Source organism: Cyprinodon variegatus, unplaced genomic scaffold (genome assembly GCF_000732505.1).
Source record: "Cyprinodon variegatus isolate N-32 unplaced genomic scaffold, C_variegatus-1.0 Scaffold560, whole genome shotgun sequence".
Classification (NCBI taxonomy): Eukaryota; Metazoa; Chordata; class Actinopteri; order Cyprinodontiformes; family Cyprinodontidae; genus Cyprinodon; species Cyprinodon variegatus.
In genome coordinates, this window is record NW_015151013.1 from 199,326 (window position 1) to 214,093 (window position 14,768).

Sequence of the window (14,768 nt, forward strand, 5' to 3'; positions counted from 1 at the left end):
AAACACACGCGAACCGAACCGAGACAGTCGAAACGTGTGTGTGTATATATAGCTTTGTGAGGTGAAAAGTCAAATAGTTTTAAGTAAAAAAAAATATTCTGCAAATATAATGGTTAAAAGTTAATTCTGTGTTTTAAAAGTATTTAAAACATTTTTTTAGATAATGTGGAAGAAGGTGTCCTGGTAAGATGAGAAATTTAAGTTATTAGCCAAGATGCAAAATTCAATGAGTGATAGAAAAACAGAATTGCACAATCCCCAGCAGAGCAAAACATGGTGGTGGCAGCATTATACTTTAGAAAGTTTTTTTTGCAGAAACTACAAGATGATAAAACCTGATGGAGCAATGGGTCCAGATTAATACAGCAAATTCAAAAACAAAACAAAACAAAACAAAAGCAACAATCTGCAGCTACAAAATACTTAAAACTGGGCCAGAGGTTAGAAATCAGGACGATGTTACTAAACATGCAGCCACACCTTCAATGAATAGCTTTACAGTAAAGCATAGCTGAGAATGTCTTAGAATAGACCGGTAAATCCCAGAGTTATTTTGCAAAGTAGAATGAGTAAAGGCTGTGTTTGTTTCATAGAAGTGAAAAGCTGGTAAAGTGGGGTCATTTCCAAAAAGATGAGGGGATACTACAACAATACAAAATATTGACCCAGTGGATCTCAATATATCAATTGGGCACATTTTTCACACACTTATGTGTAAAACGTCTTAAAAGACATGAAAACAATAATTTGTCATGATCGCTACCCTGATAGCCTACCTAATTGCTCATTTCACTCACCTGCCTAATTCTACCTCGTAGTTAATTATCACTCATCCCATCCACCTGCCACTGCTGCTTTATGCACGGCTATGCCAAGCTATCGGGGCCAGATCATTGATCTTTTGTTTGTTTATTTGACTTTGTGTTTTTAGTTTTAGCTGGAGATCATGGCCGATTTCAGGGATTCATGTTTTAGCTCTCAGAGGCCAGTGGTGAAAGAGGGTTTTAGTCTCGTCTTGGTGTTTCCTGATCATGTCCTTTCTCTTGTTCACTGAGCATTCCCTGTTCCTGTTTTGGCTTAGTGGAGGGAGCTAGTTTAAAGTTCCATATTATTCCTGACACCATGTTTTGTTTCTACCTTTCAACTACTGAGCCTGCCCGTTTCCATCTGAATTTTTCTTCCTTGGGCTTGCTGTTGGACTCATGGAGCCCTGAGCCTGCCTGGGTACTCTAGAAATTCCTGGAACCCTTTATCTGCCTGTTCCCATCCTGTTTGTAACCCCTGACCAGGTTGCAGACTCCTGGATTTTAGAACCATCCTATTCTGGACTGTTTCCCTGACTTGGGTCAGACATCTGCCTCTGGACTGAACTGATAAGCCAGGTAAGTGACTCACTTGGATAACCGTCTTTCATCAGATTATCAGGGTCACTTACCTGTGTTTTTCCCTAACCAGAGTGCCAGTGGTTGGTGGTATCCCACCTTCCACCTGCAGCCACTGCAGATCCACAGCTCCACGTTCTGTGCTCTTTGTCTCAATAAACGTTTTGAACTTTCCCACTGTCTGTCCTGCCTGAATACTGGGTCATTCAGTCCCATTTTATGACTTGATGTACTACATGAAGCTTTTCTGTCACATACATTTTTATGGGTTATGTGGTTTCAGCCTGCTGTCAGTCATATAAACATGTTCAAAGATTTTAGATGCATTCCATTTAAATGAAACCACAACCAACACCGACACGCCTCTAACAGCGTCTTTACATTAATTATATTTAATTATAAAGCAAAGGTAAATGCATTAAGAAAACTAAAGCAACCAATGACGGTAACATAAAAGACTACTGGAAAAGTGCCTAATTATAACATCAAACATAGAATGGGTAAGCACTATAAAGTTACAAATATTATACATCCCTATTAGATAACATTCTTTTACCTCAAACTTAGCACAGTACCCTGCATCTTTATATTTTTAATTCCAAGTGGTTTTACATGGAAATATATTGTCCTCTTGACCTGAACTAATGATAAAAGCTGAGCTAATTTTCATAATAGGGGACCCTCAGACAGGATAGAGCATATTCTTGACTATAATCAGGCTTAATAGAAAGTCCCTTGAAACAAGATCATTCAAGTGATTTATTGGTGTTATCATTAAACTTAGAGGAAAGGTTCAAGTAGAATGGGGAGCAAAACAGGGGGAATGGTAAAATGCTGCAGTATGATGCATGATTTTAGGCTCTTACTGCCAAAAGATTCAAGTGAGAGGAAATTACTAAATGTTTATAGTATGGAGATGTTTAGCATCTCTTTTTCATGCTCTCTCTTTCTCTCTCTTACCGTCCCACTGTTTGCCTTAGGCTCCAAACAGAGTTTGATGAATGATTTTGCATATTGAGATTACCAAGCCAAATTTTCAGTATATTATATTATTTTTGAAAGCTTTGGCAAACCCCTCAGGAATTCCCCTTGCATGAATTCATTCATCAAAATTAACAAAACAGTTTGTTCCCCTGTCTTATAATGCCGAGAAGTAACAGGTAAATTCTGCCTTTAGATGCTGTATTTCACTTATTATAATCCAAGCTCTAGAATAAGTCTGTTAAGTTTTCTTCCTCCCAAATCTAATTCTAGGCCACTTTCAGCACAACTTACTCCTTTCTACTGTATGTGGCCTTTTAACAAATTCATTTCTATATTTAAAAGCTTTAGGTCCACAAATCAAACCCAGTAAGAGTCCACCTAATCTATGCTGACAAGTAAAACAATAAGTGTTGTAGCAAGTGGTATGAGTGTGTGACACACCAGGAGAACAGACAAAAATAAACACAAAGACAGGAAACAACGAGAGATTCAGTTTCAGACAGCACTACACACATGCACAGCATTGAGTTTTTCATCATTTAAGCAATGTTTTTCCCCTCTGAGACTAAACAGGTATGCAGCAAAGGTAAATAGAGATCAGGCATCAACGGTTTCAGCTTTCAGTTGAGCAAGAGGAGATTCACACAGTGACAAGGGTGTCAGACAATTTCAGACCGAATGAAAACAAATCCAAATTGCATTGGGAACAAGTCTGAACCAGCCTCAACATGTTTGAAGAAATGGGTCAGATCTCAGAAACAATGAAATACACCAATGTTTGAATAGTGGACTTGTCAAGTTGGGCTTGGGTGTGCAGTATTTATACAGGGTTTTGAAGCAGCGGTAAACATGTTCTTGGTAATGAGCAAATATTAGGCTGGCTAATCATAGAATCTTAAGACATCTCACAAGACCCATTCAATATGATTTGATGATTTTAGATTGCAATTCCTGACTTGCAGGAAACAAGGCAACTCCATGTTCTAATGGTCCTTAGAGACTGAATGCAGGCCAGAGAATATATATTGCTGATTAGGGTCTTATATAATTTTTGGCCAAGTTTTTTGGCTGCTCTGACATAAAGAAATTTGAAAGCAGACTCAAAAAGGCTGTTTAATATTCAGCCTGTTAAAAAAAAAAAAAATGCTTCATTAATATCTTCCAGAATTGATTTCAGAATATATTTCTTATTACTAAGAAATAGATGCATGTTTCTTTTCTGTTTCGCAATCGTAAACTTTTAAACACTGTTTTAATATTTGACAGAAAAGGTCAATGATTCATAAAATATATGGCAATATTTCTGCCATTTGTGTCTATTGCATGTATAATCTAATTTATGTTGTCTGTGTTTTGCCATTTTTAAATTCCAGAATAATTACTACTTTAATCCCCAGAAAAAATGTAATCAATTTAAAAAAAGTACATCTATAATTCAGCATATCTGGCACCAACATAAAGGTTCAGCACAAGATATGATGGAATATATATTGACAAATTCTAAAAGGGCTGATCTTTGATCTTCTATTCATGCAAAATAAAAATAAATGATGACAATAAGCATTCTAAAACATTAAAATACAGTCCCATTTAATGGGAAAGTTTTTAACCATCTATAGAAAATATACAGGAAAAGCATTCACTCTAACTCTTGGTGCCTCAGAATGGTAATAAACATAAAAGGCATAAAGTGAGAGACTTTCCATGCTGATGCTCTACAGGTCTACTGCACAGTAAATGTAGATGATTTATAATGAAGCCCATCTCTTAATCACTTGAAAGGAACACGGCCTTGTGACACTTTGGAAGATATTTTGAATTTTTCTTTAATGAACAGCGAGACAAGTTGCAGATGATTCTAGCAGACATCACCTTATGGATCACTACATTTCTGTCAGTGATTAAATGAGTCATGTACCTCTGATAAACAAAGCCCCAGCAGAACATCTTGCATCCATCAAAAGATGCCTGTGAATTTATGGACCTAAAAGAAATCCATCATACCTGCAAAAAATTGATGAGGCTGCCTCGTTTCTGTGCAAATTCAGATATATACATATTCAGTGGCCACTTTATTAGGTGCTCTTGTTTAAGTACAGTATAAGCACGAATGACATGGCAGCAACTTGCAAACTTGAAAAAGTCATAAATGAAAGTTTCTGTGAATGTTCTGATAAAAAAGTATATTTTTTGTTGATATTAAAGTTCAGAGGGAGGCAAGTAGACTGGTTAGGGAGGATAGGGAAAAGAAGACTTAAACGAAAAAAAATGCTAATTAAAGCAATAAAAATATGGTATTTGGAAAACTTTGAAGCAGATAAGCTACAGCAGTTAATGACCAGACTGTTACTCTTGTCACTGTCACTCTTACAGCAAATTATGGCTAAAAGTTTAATTTTTAATGGACAGCATCCTATTGGAGAAATATCGCCTACTCACGGTTACAGCTGTAACATTTAAATCGCTGTAACATTTGGCAGAGACACCAGAAAAGGAATGATCTACACTGCATTATTTCACAGATATTAGGTGTTGATTGTTGGTTCTTGGACCATATAAAACATTGTTTAGGCGTGCGGCAGTGGTGCAGGGGTTAACCACATGACCCATATCCTTTGTGTGGTCGTGTCCTGGCCTTGTCCTTTGCCGCATGTGTTGCCTCTCTTTAATGCCATTTTCTGCCTGTTAATTTTCAAAAATAAAGGCCACTATAGCCTAAAAATGATCTTAAAAAAAAGAAAAAAACATTGTTTGAGATTCGAAGCTCAAATCGCCTCACACTGGTTTCATGAACATGACAAGGAGTTAACTGTACTCTAGTTTGCTGCACAATGGTTTTTAATCTAATAGAGATTTTTTGCAAAGTTCTGGAATGGGTTATTGGCATTATGGGTATGCGATAACTTGCTGAATGTAGCTAATAATGTTAAGTGAAGTTCATAAAGACATAAATCAGATTTTCAGCATTGTGTTGATAGCATACTGGAAACCTAAAACACTTTTAAGTCTCTTTTCTGAATCTACTTCCTAAAGCTAATTTTCTAATAAAATTGATATACTAACAAACCATACTAAAAATAGAAAGATTTAGATACAGAAGAAGCCCTAAAATAAAAAATAAAAAACAGTGAACTAGGACTGCTGCTAAGTATGCCTAGATAGCAGTTCTGCTGCAGGAGACTCATCATACACTTGAGGAAACCCTTTATCATTCCCTCTAAGGGCTAATGTGTCTCAGCGCGATGCTGGAGAAAAGGCACTTGTCGGTATTGATAGTTGCATGAGCACAACCACTGTGGTGATGTAACAGAACTTTATGAAATTGCATGGGCAGCATTGTTGCCGTGGACAACCCCTGAGGCTCAGTTTGATTTCAGCAGATTAATTCAGCTTCCTCTCTTATGCAACACCATCTCAGCTTTCAAGCAGTTTCTCTGATCCCAGGGTCACCTTTGACTCCTTACATGGGTGGCTAGCTGCTCAACAGCTCTCTCTAACAGCAGCATAAAGAAAAAGAACTGTGTACCTGAAAAGGTCTTTAAAGATCAGAATGAGACTTGATAGCAGTAAAGCTGTTTGGCAGAAGACAAAACGTCTAAAAGTGAAACAGAACTGATGGACGTCAGCTTTGATGAATCACTCAACAAAGCATGTGTGACTTAGAGAGTTCTAACTTACACAATCATTTGAGAATTACAATTATATTTTTTCTAGTCCAGATAAAGCACAGCTTAATAAAATAACAAAAACATAAACAACAAACTTGTGACTGCAGCATGCATAGTAGGTCACTGATGCAAAGTCAATCAAATTAGCAACATTACTGAGACTAAAATATTAAAATTACCATTGATAAATTTTGGAGGGATTGGAGAAAGCATTACAAACATACCATTGACCATGATGTTCTGTAAGAATAGCCCACATACATTTCAGCGGTTTGTACGAAGGTGATTTTTCCCTGAAACACTGACACAGTTAAATTGATGAGCTTCATCATGTGAGTTTCAGTGGTGGTAGAAATTATTCTGTGAAAAATTAAATCCCAACGCTTTTTACCTCAAGAAAATTTAGGTTAGTTTGAGGAATCTATCTTCAGTTTCAAATGAAGATATAGGTCAGAACACAAATTTTCAGTAACGGCTATGTTGATACAGTACTGAAGCACATTAAGTTTGTGACCTTATGGCGGAAGATCTTTCAATGTTGACATGACCCGATATTTCTGTTTCAATGTGACTCCTCCAATGAAGTATGCCCTCATGCACTATTATTATGAGCCCTGGATAAAGAAGATACAAATAGCTTCTCTGAGCACAACGTGACTGGCTTTCATGACTGTTAGCCACTAAGAACCACACAGTTGTGCAGCTGCTAGTGGCTAATATTTTCTAAACTAAAAGCATATTTTTATATATTTTTGTTTGTATGTGTTTGGTTTAATTTGGCAAGTACAAGGTGGAGATTTAAAAATGCATATACCAATAAAACCTGAGCTGGATAATTCTATCTATGAACAGCGATTATTTTAAACAGAGCTTAATATTATTTGAATATGTGAAAAAAAAATCAGACAAACGTGGAAACCATAAAACACAAACTAGTCAAACCTGTCTTTAGTTAAAAATCTCCATATCAATTAAAGTGATTTAATGATGAGTGAGTGACGTAAGAAATTCACTGGATTTTTCTGAACTGAAGGAATACTTTGACTGGCAAATGATTGCCTTAATTTCTTTAAAGCATTAAAATGTCATGATCTGGCCTGTTTGCTCCTCCTTAATTGGATATTTCTTTCACCTGTCGTTTTCCCTCCCTGCCTCAATTAGAATTTATTCCTCTCACCTGTTTCCTCTGGGTTTTTATTCAGTTCAGCCTGAGCATTCAGTGCCAGCTCATTATTTGTCTTTCTGTTAGCCTGTCTGTTATTGTGATTCCTTGGTTCATGTTTTGGATCCTGGCAGCCAGTGGAAAGAGGTTTTTGTGTTTGTCTCGTCTCCTGATCGTCCACTGTTCCTCCCCTGCGGAGTCCTCTGGGTTTTTAGCTCTATATGTGGGGAGGTTCAGTTTTTATCTCAGTAAGCCTGGCTTCAAGGGGGAGACCAGTTTAAAGGTCCTGCATCAAGTTCTGGTTCCACGTCCTGTCTCTGCTACCCTCTGCCACTGAGCCTGCCTGTCTGCACCTGATCCTGTCTACTCCTGTGCGTGACCGCCTGGTCATGCTTCCAGTCCGACTCAGACTCTGAACCCGCCTGGGAAGCCTGGATCCTGCCACCTGTCTGTTCCAGACTGATCTGGATCCTGTTCTGTCTGTTCTGAATCCCTGACCAGGATCAGCTTCCTGCAAGACCTCTGGAACTGCAGCACTGGGGACATTCTTGGACTGGACTGTTAAACCAGGTAAGTGACCAACTCAGATAATCATCTTCTGTCAGATGATCATGGTCACTTACCTGTGTTTCTCCCACAGAGTGTCAGAGATTGGGCGGTGCCCCGCCCCCCTCCTGCAGTATCCGCGAGCCACAGCTCCACTTTAGTTTTGTTGGTTATTTAATAAACGTTTTGAACTTTCCTACTGACTGTCTCTCCTTGAATACTGGGTCCATCTGTATTCTATCTAAGGACAACCAGCAATTGCGTTGAGTCATCGACTTTGCGGGATAAGATCCTCCTGGATTACCATGCTGAATTGTGTTGATGACTCTACAGCATTCCCTCACACCATTATTCGAGTTTGAGCTTTTTTTAGCCCACCTGCATATGTCAATCACATTCAAGCCATTAAACTATTTGATGTGCAGTAAAAGGTTCAGGTTTTTTTTGGTCCCCCTATGGATTCCACCTTTACAATGCCTAATACTTCCTGGTGCTTCTGCCTGTTAATCCTTCCACCTTCTTTTCTCATGATTATCTCTTGGTTTTTGACTATCTGACTTTAGTTCTGCAAGCTTTTGCCATATGTAAAACAAAAAAAGAATGTAGTTTTCCCCAAAAAAATTGATCTCATTAACCCAAAATGCTGCATTATCTTACCCTGTGATCTAGATGCACCATTATATGCCTATAGCTAATATTTAATAGTTACATTACCCATGCTTTTCTAAAGTAATAGGGGAAATTAAACTTAATTGAAATAAAAAAAATTCAATGACTGTAAATATTATAGATTCATTCCATGTAAAGATCTGTCTATTTTGTTAAACACTAACATCTTGTGATTAGCTAGGATACTGCATAAATTGTTTCACTGTTGTTTATGGGCCTTGGTGAGTTTTAAAGGTCTGAGCGTGACCAATCGCTTTAAGCATCATGACTGAAACCATTGTTGGATTTGAACTCTCTCTCAAAGTATGCACTTTAAGGCTACATTAACCATTACAAGCACATTTAAAATGTGTGGGAAACAATTCTGTTTGTGAGAATCCAGCAGTGTACTCTCTCAAAACTACCACTCGAGTGGGAAATAATCTTGGAGATAAGTACACTTTTCTGCCTTAGCAGAATTGCTGGAAGCCTCTTTAATAGACTGTAATTAGTTAAAGAACCTTATATCTCTCACTCAGCAGTTGATATAGCCAAAGTCAACATGGTTGCCTCACTAAAATTTCTGGCTTATTTTTACTGTCTTGCACATTTATCTCAAAAGCCAAATCAAGGTCAACAGCCGAGTCATTCTGCACACTCCTGCCTTTTCACTCCACGCTCCATTTGGAACTAAAGAAAAAGAAAAAAATTGCTAAAGATCTACAATTTCCACCTGGGCAGCTTGTCTGATAATAAGCCAACAGCAGGTGAAATTTGGCTAAGCTTATCAGGTGGTGCACTGTAGCTTACATTTTAGACTCTAGTGTACGCATCATTAAGAATCATAATGTAATCTGTTGTTAAGTGAAAATACGTGCTGGTTTGCAACACCCAACTTTGTTGTCTGCCTTTATTTCAAAAGAGTTTGTTTTAGCTGAACAGGTGCCAGCTCTTATGAGAGTGCTGTGCTCTTTTAGATCCAAAGGTGATGCTCTCAGAATATAAAGGAAAGCTGATAGTTCATTGATCCTCAAACAGACCAAGGACATAAGCTTCTGAGCTTAGATCATCCATTTGTGGAAAAAGGTGATTTGTGAGGGAGAATCAGTATAGAGACAGTAGGATTCTATCTAATCAAGAAACCTCCGGCTGATCTGTAAAACTAAGAAGTGGTCTGATTAAAACTATGAGTATAATTCGATTTTCTGGTACAAAACCCCACGATTAGGGCATAAAAATTTAAGAACTGACCTTGAAATCCTATTTGATCTAATTCTTATGAGTAACATATCATGCACTTATTTGTGAGATGCACATATGTAGTTATAATAATGTACAGAAATGAGTTCTGCTTCAATGTTTAGGCAAAGGGGTCTGCAGCTTATGTCCCAAAGAGCTGTTGTCTTGCATTTTTTTTGACAATCTCCTTGTTTGACTGACCTGAAATTGCATGGTAGATTTCTTTTTTTTTTCAGAACTTCAGAACTTGACAACTCTGAGGATGTAATTAAGATAAATATGCTGGAGCAGGAATATATCTATGATACAAGACATTGGAGACTGAATCTGAACTAATATAAGTGTATAAATAACAGGATTAAAGCATAACCCCACATAAATACTTCATAAAGTTTGAGTATAAACTTCAGAAACTTTTAACAAAAACATTAAATGGAACATTTGTCTATACAGTACATGTACACCAAAAGGTGTAACAAGTTCTAAAGGGGATGATCTATAAAGCAAAGCACATTATTATCATTGCGTTTAGTAAACCGGGTCTAAGATTTTATTAGCATTGTATGTTAAGCAGAGCAATTTGAGCAAGAGAGTTTGGTGTATCTATTTTTGAGTCTTCTATTTTGAAGTAAGAGAAGAACTAGTTCTTGAGAAGCTGTGTTGTACTGACTGCTCGTGGAGTTGCCAAACAATACCCAGGTAAATAACACTGCATTTTGTTCTAAGTCAGAAGTTGGATTTTCCCAGGTCTAAATTTGAAACATAGCAACAGAATTCACCCTGAGGTCAGAACACCAAATGGGAAATCTGGATAAGGGATTTACAATATGTGCCTGAGCACAAATAAACAGTATCAGAATGTTTTTATATGTCATTGTACAGAGCACAGCAAAATTTGTTTCTGAACAGCCCATCCTCGGAGTGACAGGTGCAAGAGCCATACAGTATAGAATGTACTTAAGGAAGAAATAAGTTATATTACCAGTTTATAATAACAGCAAGTGTTTAAGTCACTTTAATGCACAAAGCAAATTGTGTCAGTCCAACTACATTCAAGATGAAGAGTGAAGACTGTTCAGCCAAGGTAAGTTACATTTGAAGGATACCAAGGGTTCTTAGGTGTTATTGAAACTTATTTCTGCCCCGCTTTTCTTGCTGGCTTTCAAGTTTTCAGCCAGCTGCTCTTTTGCCAAAATAAAATACCAAGTGCTGCGCGCTGTTTTGGCAACCCTGGGAACTTTTATATGAATGGCTCAGGAACCACGAAGAATGGGACATTTCATTAGTCTGACTTTGTTCCAAAAGCATGTCAGACTTGTCATATCCTGACATCATCTCTTTTCTTGACCAACCCCTTGGATGAACAAATACACTGCTCTTGTTCTTGTTCTACTGGCCTCATGGGCTGTGTAGCACCATGAGGCCAGTGAACCCGAGATAGTCTCACTCCAGGAGCCGATACCAAACAGTCCATCATGAGATAGCATGCTTCCCGCTGTCAACCACACCACAAGAAATGAGTTTTAACAGCACTATCGTCCAATCCTGGAGCCTCTTCTATTTTTATTAAAGGTGCCGACAGAGTGTAACTATAAAGAGAGAAGTGCAAATTTTGGAAAGATGTTAAATAATAACGGACGTGTTCTTAAGGGATTACGATTACCCTTATTTTGCTGAATTTTTTATTATTTACATTTGGTATGTAAACAACGGCTGTTAATAATTGAGAAGGTCCTGTTTACCTTTAATATCTTTGATGTAATCACCCTTTAAACTGCATTTGTTGGAATAGAATTTAAACATTTAGAAATTCTTCCCTCATGGAAACTACTCTAAATCCAACAACCGTAGGAACTAAAGAGTCTTGCTTATCCCTCGCCATCTTTTTCCATTGGGTCATTTTGGTGGTGTGGGAAAAAAACCCGCACGATTTAATGTAATGTAATGTAACCTTTTATCTGTCAGAATAAAAAAAATTAAAATAAAAGCACTCAGTGGTACAAAAAGTTTTGAGGTAACAGAAGATAAAAGCTCAGTGACAATGATCAGGGGTTGAATTCTTGCCGATTCCTCAGCAGAATCATGTTTAACACATTTAAGTTTGTTCCTTAGCCCTAAATAAATATCAGAATAAAGCTCTATATGAAAGGAAAACTATACTTTACCTGTTTAGGTATTAGATTATTGAAAACAAAAAGTCAGCACAAATCTTAACATTCCCAAAACATGAGTTGGGACTCGATATATGACTTACCAAGCAGTTGGACTCCTCTAGTTAAGCCATAGACATCAATGAGAGCCCAAAGAGGATCAGCAACACGCACACCATTGAAGAACATCATGGGGTTGGAGTTGTTGATACGGTAAAACACTCTGCCCTTCTTATCAACCCAGAAAGATATGACATTCCCCTCATTAGATAGCTCCTCTGGCAGTGCTTTTGCCCAGAAGCCATTTTGAGAGACGAGGTCAGGGCAGGCATACTTGGGCAAGTTGTCTGGATTAATCCTTGATGGGTCTTTAGATGTAAAACCCAGACGTAGGGCTCCACTCCAACAGCATTGCTTTTTAGTGATCTGGAGAGTACAGTGGACAGAGTTGGATCAAAAGTTACTCAATCATGACAAAAAACAGCAAATTTGATCATCCACTTCTTTTATTTGCATGCTGCTGTCACTTTTGCACATCTCTGATGTTGCTGCTATTTTCAAATATCCATTACTATAAAAATGTCCATAGCTGTATAATGGCTATTTATTCTCCAGCGCACAGTTTTTATATTGTTTTAACACTTTACGGTACAGTATTTTATTGTTTATCTTTTTACTCACTATTATGTTATTCTTATACCATAATTTCCCCATTATGGGACAATAAAGGGATTTTTAATTTTATTCTATTCTATATTGGTTTTTTCTTATTTGTTCACTTGTTGATTGCATTGCATACTGTACTACGGAAACCACTATTGTTACCAACAAAGAGATCAAATTAAGGATAATTACGATAATGTTGTGACACATTTTTCTTCCAGGTTTAAGTTATTCTCAACATGGACCTGTGAGAGACTGAAACCAACATGTCAAAGTAAACATCAGTTCAAAAGTGATTTTAAATGAAATTTTCCAACAAATGTGGCTGTCATTGTGTACTAATGCCATCATTAGAACCACACCATTTATCACCTGGAAAGGTGACCAGTGCATCACATAGGCATAATTAATGTGACTGACATAAAGATAAAAGATTACTTTACTTTCCAAAATTATATTCTAGGTCAAATGTCATCTAATCTCGACAGAGCAAATAATAGCTTTTTATTAAGAATTACATAGTTAGAATTGAGTGTAAAATACCCTGTAAGCAACGTTTTTGATTTGAGTTTTCAATTATGTTTTCAACACACTTCCCAGTTGAATTGGGAGTCAGGCTTACATTCCTATCCTAAGTGCCAAGCCACAAGCATTGCTTAAAGCAACATTTCTGTTTTTCCAACTAAGGCTGGTTACGTTGGTATGTTTATCACCTGCAAACGATTTTTGTCTTATTTCAACCCTCTATTTTGTTAGAATGTAAGGCTCAAGATAACAATATTCCTCATATGGCAGTGCTTGCCCTGCTCTCTCGCTTTTGAGAAATAGATGGGCTGATAGGTGAAGTGGAAACTTCTTCTAAGCTGCCGCTGCTTTGGCCCACACAAGAGCAGCATAGAGAGAAAAGATTGGAGATAAAAAATTGCAAAGAAATAATACTGTGGGAGTTAGTTGGGAACAAAAAAGAGAACTTCTACTTTAAATCAGAATCCCACTGACCGTTTTCCTCCCTAATCAGATGTGGAAAATGTGTCACAGTGAGAATTATATACTAAATAGATAGCAGTGTCCTCTGATTAGTATACCAGCAAAACCAATTATAAACACGTTTACCTTCAGCCGAACTTGTTCATAAACAGCGATGGGCCTGTTGGTGAAGGTGATAGCATTGCAGAAGCTGGCTTGTCTCTTGACAACTCTCTGTGACAGGTCCATAATAATCTGCGAGCCTTTGGTGCTGGGGTGGAACAGCAGAGGAAAGGAGGACAAATTTCCACATGGCTGGATTGCCAAGTAGCGCTTTGGTTTCTGATGAAATTGGTGGGATGCTGGAGGAAATGGCCCATTTAGAGAATCTGAATGGAAAGCAAAAAGTTGGTTCAACAGGTGTGGGCAGCAGTAAATATGTCATTGTTTAAAGCAAGATAACCTAATCTGTCCCATGTCAGCTCTTGTAACATAGACCTTCCTTGGAAGACCTTACTTTTAGGTCATGACTGTTTTGTGTATTTGTATAATATGTTTGCCAAGTTACAGGGCACCAGGGGCGTAGCTAAAGCTGGGGGAACTCTTTGGCAACTCTTGTGGCCATCCCTATGGTTATTTATTCCAATTAAACATACTAACATTGAAGACTACAAATACAAATAATAGTTTATTTTTTGCAACCTTAAGCCATTTTTAAAGAATACAGTTAGAGCAGAGGGGCTACAACAGAAGCTACCTGGATACATTAACACTAGAAGCCTTATCCTTAGGTGAACACCTCACAAGGACTTGGACACCAAATAGCAACACTTTCTCACTCCCAACTCATCAAATATTGACCCTTTCAGTCATAGATCCCAGTAGGTATCACTCTTGATCTATATTGACATCCAGGGTAAATGATAGGTAGTGGACATTGTATCACCTGACACCCACGTGACCCGCAACAAATCCTTTTTTTTATTTTACCTTACAAAGACATGTATACTAGTGTTTCTTTATGTTTAGGGTAAGGGGTTGGTTGGCATTAGTTTTTTAATTTGCAGTTGACAGAATATTTTTGCAAGTTCCTGCCTAAACCTGTTGTGCACCCTGTGTGTTAATAAATATCTGAAGTGACACGGGCTTAAATAAGCATCGATATTTGACAACTTGGTAGTGAGAATGCATTGCCAATAGATATGCATCCCTGAAATGCAAAGCTAAAAGAAGGTTGTCCAATATGCCTTTAATTTAGACAGCATCGATGTGTAAATATTAGCATATTTTTATCAGCAAGGGCTTTATAAAAATTGAGTCTGTCTTGAGTTATTTTATTTGGATGATGTGCTTCTTCCTT

At 37.5% G+C, this 14,768-nt stretch overlaps 1 protein-coding gene across 1 annotated transcript in view; it reads right to left on the reverse strand.

Moving 5' to 3' along the window:
- LOC107095624 (E3 ubiquitin-protein ligase NEURL1-like) overlaps nt 1-13,792 on the reverse strand; it is a 26,718-nt gene extending 12,926 nt beyond the window's left edge. Inside the window, exons 1-2 of the mRNA XM_015391790.1 lie at nt 13,556-13,792; nt 11,884-12,205 (exon numbers count right to left, since the gene is read on the reverse strand). Coding sequence (XP_015247276.1) covers nt 11,884-12,205; nt 13,556-13,657 — 424 coding nt within the window. The 5' untranslated portion in view covers nt 13,658-13,792. The remainder of the gene's footprint in view (nt 1-11,883; nt 12,206-13,555) is intronic.
- Nucleotides 13,793-14,768: the final 976 nt, after the last annotated feature.